The 4,240-nt window shown below is 46.7% G+C and overlaps 1 protein-coding gene across 5 annotated transcripts in view; it reads right to left on the bottom strand.

The window, feature by feature from the left end:
* Ripor2 (RHO family interacting cell polarization regulator 2) overlaps positions 1–4,240 on the bottom strand; it is a 110,200-nt gene that overhangs the window by 29,149 nt on the left and 76,811 nt on the right. For 3 of the 5 annotated variants that reach the window (XM_005354971.3, XM_005354969.3, XM_026783004.1), the window contains exons 12-13: positions 3,931–4,060; positions 3,080–3,205 (exon numbers count right to left, since the gene is read on the bottom strand). In XM_005354971.3, coding sequence (XP_005355028.2) covers positions 3,080–3,205; positions 3,931–4,060 — 256 coding nt within the window. The remainder of the gene's footprint in view (positions 1–3,079; positions 3,206–3,930; positions 4,061–4,240) is intronic. The other 2 variants (XM_005354972.3, XM_013349124.2) reach the window with 1 other exon arrangement.

Genomic DNA, 4,240 nt, shown 5'->3' with positions numbered 1-4,240 from the left:
GAGAGAGAGAGAGAGAGAGAGAGAGAGAGAGAGAGAGAGAGAGAGAGCGCATGTGGAGGATTAAGGACAACTCTGTGGAGTTAGTTCTCTCATTATTTCCCCAGTGACTGATCTAAGGTTGTCAGCCTTGTATGGCGAAACACTTTTACCCACAGAGCACCTCACTGGTCCTTCAGATTGGGCTTTGAAAGAGCAGCCATTCCTCTCTGTATCCACCAATTCTAAGCCTGCAGAGTCAAGCAACCGCAGATGGGAAGTATTTGGAACATGTACAGACCTTTCCTTGCCGTTACTCACTACAGTAGGATAACTCTTTCCCCATCAGTTACACTGATTTGGAGTCATATGTTAGCTCATAAGGAGATGATTTGAAGTACAGGGGGGTATACGGAGGGTCTATGTGATCACTCCTTTGATGTAAGGGGCTTGAACTTCTATGGATTTGGGTGTCTTATGGGGTCCTAGTATCAATTCCCTATAGATACTCAAGGATAGCTTATACGTAGTCAGTGTTAAGCTAATGTCTGTTTTAATTGCATGTAAAGTCAAGAATTTGCACAGTCATGCCAGGAATGATCCCAGTGAACAAGGACAATGAGTGAATTAATACAAGCAAGATGGTGGCTGTCCTCCTCCGAGCCCGTAGAGGCAGTGGCTCCTGGACACTTCTTCTACCTCTCAAATCTGAGTTCCTCTCTCTACTCTCAAGGTCTGTTACATCCTTACATCTCTAATAAAGGGTAAAGGGAAGGTTTGTGGTACATATGGACCAAGGATCAAAGTCTTGAGTGCTGGGCCTTCTCTGAAAACCCTTTAGGCTCGTTATGAATGCTCGTGTTCTTCATGAGGGCCTGTGCAGCCTCGCCTGGACTTCTGTGCACACACCACTTAGCTGCATCAGGGTGGGAAAGGAAGCTGCTGGCTCTACCATAGCGCTCAGTAGCCAAGGGAAATCTGTACTTATTTAAGTGGCAAATACTGAAGTGTACTAAGTTCAGATGCCTGCTCTCACACACCTTCCAACAGGCACCCCGCAGGAAGGAAACCAAAGTGGAATACTATGGCCTCAGGGCTCTCAAAGTGGCAGGAGGATTTGCGTGCAGCCAAACTCTCCTTATCTATCATCTACTTGGTGACCTTGCAAACTACCCACACTGTGTTGAAGGAAATTCACTAGGCTATGTAACTGCAGAACTATTCCCCATGCTTCCCAAGAGTGCTCACTCCCTCGAAACAGTTTGGCTTTCATGGCACCAATCACAATTCTCGAGGTGCAGAAGATGTAGCCCTCCTTGAAGCTGGAAATACCAACAGCTACCATCTCCTAACACCTTGCACACTGGGCTCCAGGTAGCACAGTCCTCATAGACAGAGACACAGAATTCCTTCTTGGCTCTTGACTAGATTAATTTTACCTTGGTTGACAAAAAGGAACATTGGGAAGAATGTTATAAGATCAAGGTCCTAGTGAGGGAAAAGATGGTTCTAGAACCCAGTCATAGACTGGTGCAGCAGAGGCCAGGAGGAAGAGACATAGGAGTTCTGGAAAGAATGTGGGACATTTGAAGAGCCGTGGCGCATGCAGAAGGGGCAGAGTGGAGAGGGAGAAATGCGTTAGATGGTGTAGTGGGCTGTGGACAGATGTAAATGGTTGCCCCAAGGAGCTTTGTATTTTCCCAAACGCTTTAGGGAAGTGACCCAGTGTTTTCTAATCTTGCTTAAACTATGCTGTTCAGCTTCTACCAACTCTTACACGATGGCTGGTCATCATTGTCAACTAGTTGAAACATTCCTTTGGGTGTGCCTCTGAGAATGTTTCCAGAAAGGTTTGCTTGAGGTGGGGATGACCCACCCTGAATGTGGGTGGCAACACTGCATAGATAGAATAAGAGGAGAGTTTGAGTTGAGCATCAGTGTTTATCTGCGTCCTGACTGCTAACACAGTGCGATTGCTGTATCACATGCCTGCCGCCATGCCTTCTCCACCATATACCCCTTACACTGTAGATCCAGACAAACCCCTCCTGCCTTAAGTTGCTGCTTGTCAGGTGTTTGTCACGAGTGCTAGGAAACTCCAACATTCCTGTAGCCCTCCCAGGAATATCACATGGGCATGAATATCTATCATATCTGTAGTTATGTGTACAAGTGTATCAGCCTATTGATTTTTGGTATTACTTTTACACATTTCCCAAATGGCCCTTCCTATTCTCTGAAACTCCACGAGCATGTATGTTGTCCTTTTCACCTTCATTTTTAGTTCAATGAACTAGATGTAGTTGTTGTTATTCTTATTAGCCAGAAGTCCTTTAATCTCCTCCCAGGATAATTAAATGTGACATTGATTCTTCAGACAAAGAGCAAAATATTCCTCATAGGTATGTGTACCTGTCCATACATTCTCTTAAAAATAATATGTGATTCATAAAATAGATACCTATGAAATTTTTATGAATTCCAGGGTTTCCTTTACTGGAGCAGGATGAAATGAACAAAGACTGCACCAACTGAAGACAGACAGCTACATAGAAGGAGCTATGACAGACAACTGAAGACAGACAGCTACGCAGAAGCAGCTATGATGAAGTTGGCTTAAACCCTTTCGAGTCCTTGAGTGCCGGCTTCTGGAAGTCTGATGCCAGTGGTAAACCAGTTACCTTTGGAAATAATTTTTCCCGCCCTCATAGGAACTCAGCCTCTGGTACTCAATTCCTAACCTCCCTGCCTCTACTGTCTGAGTGCTGGGATTACAGGTATACCACCATACCTGGTCATGTGGTGCTGCGTTTAGAATCCCGGACTCAAGCACTCTACGAACCGAGCTACACCGCCAGCCCCAATACAATTGTTTGTTTTTAAAAGTGAGAATCTTGTTACCATATAGAAAAATCACAGCATAAAACCAGGAATTATTGGAAAAGAAAGGCGACAGAGTTTGCATGCGCGACCACGCTTCCCACCCCAAGGACAGGACAGTTATCACCCAGCAAGCAAGACAGATAAGGCCCAAGAGTCATGCTGGGCTGCATGCACAGGCTCCCTGAAGTCAAGCACACCACTCCGGGCAGCCCACACTCACATAGAATTCTAGCAGGGCCTTGGGGTTCAGGCTGAGGGAAGGCAGGTCACCGACAGAGTGGTTGTGGTGCAGCGTGGCAAAGAAAGTGTCTCGCAAGGCACTCAAGACAGACAGCCGCAACCATCTCTTCAGAAGTCAGGGCGAGATGGGGAAGTTAGTGGAAAGAAGCAGGTTACTGGGTTTCCCTAGGTAGTTAGCAGGGCCTGATGACGTCAAGCAGGTGTCATTCGTGTACACGTGAGAAGATTAATGTCAAAGAATGCTTGGAAAAACCTACATGCCATTTCCCAGCCGAAGGGGAAGTAGAATGAGGGAGAGACAGGCAGAGGAAGTCAGCCCTGGACTCGGGGCCAGTGTATCTCAGAACGTGGGTTCCGTGGTCACCGCGCAATTAGGATGACCTGTAGGAATTACTTTCCCTCTTTCCATGTGTTTATGTCTGTGGCGTGCATGCGTGTGCTGATGTATGTGCATGTTTACATGCACAGGTGAGGAGTTCCAAGGTTGCTATCAGGAATCTTTCTTGATTACGTCTCACCTTATTCCCCAAGGCGGGTTCTCGCAATCAAACCCGCTCTACGATATGGCTGGTCACACAAACCAGCCTGTTCTGGACATCTCCATAGCATCTTTTCCAGGCTGGAATTATAGTTGGGCCATCACACCCACCCGGCATCTGTGTATGATTTGGTGATCCAAACTCTAGCCCTCACGTTTGAATAGCAAACACTCTAACTGCTAAGGCATCTCTCCTATTCTTGAAAGTCTCTGCTGTGAGTGTTACACATTTCACATTCTACCAGAACTCCCCAACCTTATCAGCTCTACGCCAGAAATGACACTGAACTTACGAAGAAGGAGTGGTCTTTGAAGGTAGGAGTCTCTGGGGTGCCCTGGCTGTACATGGACATCCTCCGCTGGAGAGCAGCGGTCTTGTTCCCAGGGCCTGAGGACGGGGTTGTGTCCTCCACATCAAAGGGACTGTAAAACAACAGGTTCTCAGGTCAGCGTATCTGTTAAAATCACCTATCATCACGGGATGGTGGAAGATGGCTTCTCAACTCAGACCAGTGCGAACAGGGCTGGTTTGGATGGCTCAGACTAGGCTGTCAGAAAATACATCAAGATACTGTATGGATAAAGTGTCAAACATTCAGTCAG

Source organism: Microtus ochrogaster, chromosome 16, assembly GCF_000317375.1.
Source record: "Microtus ochrogaster isolate Prairie Vole_2 chromosome 16, MicOch1.0, whole genome shotgun sequence".
Taxonomy (NCBI): Eukaryota; Metazoa; Chordata; class Mammalia; order Rodentia; family Cricetidae; genus Microtus; species Microtus ochrogaster.
Note: the sequence above shows the minus strand (reverse complement) of the source record. Positions and strands in the feature narration are given on the sequence as shown.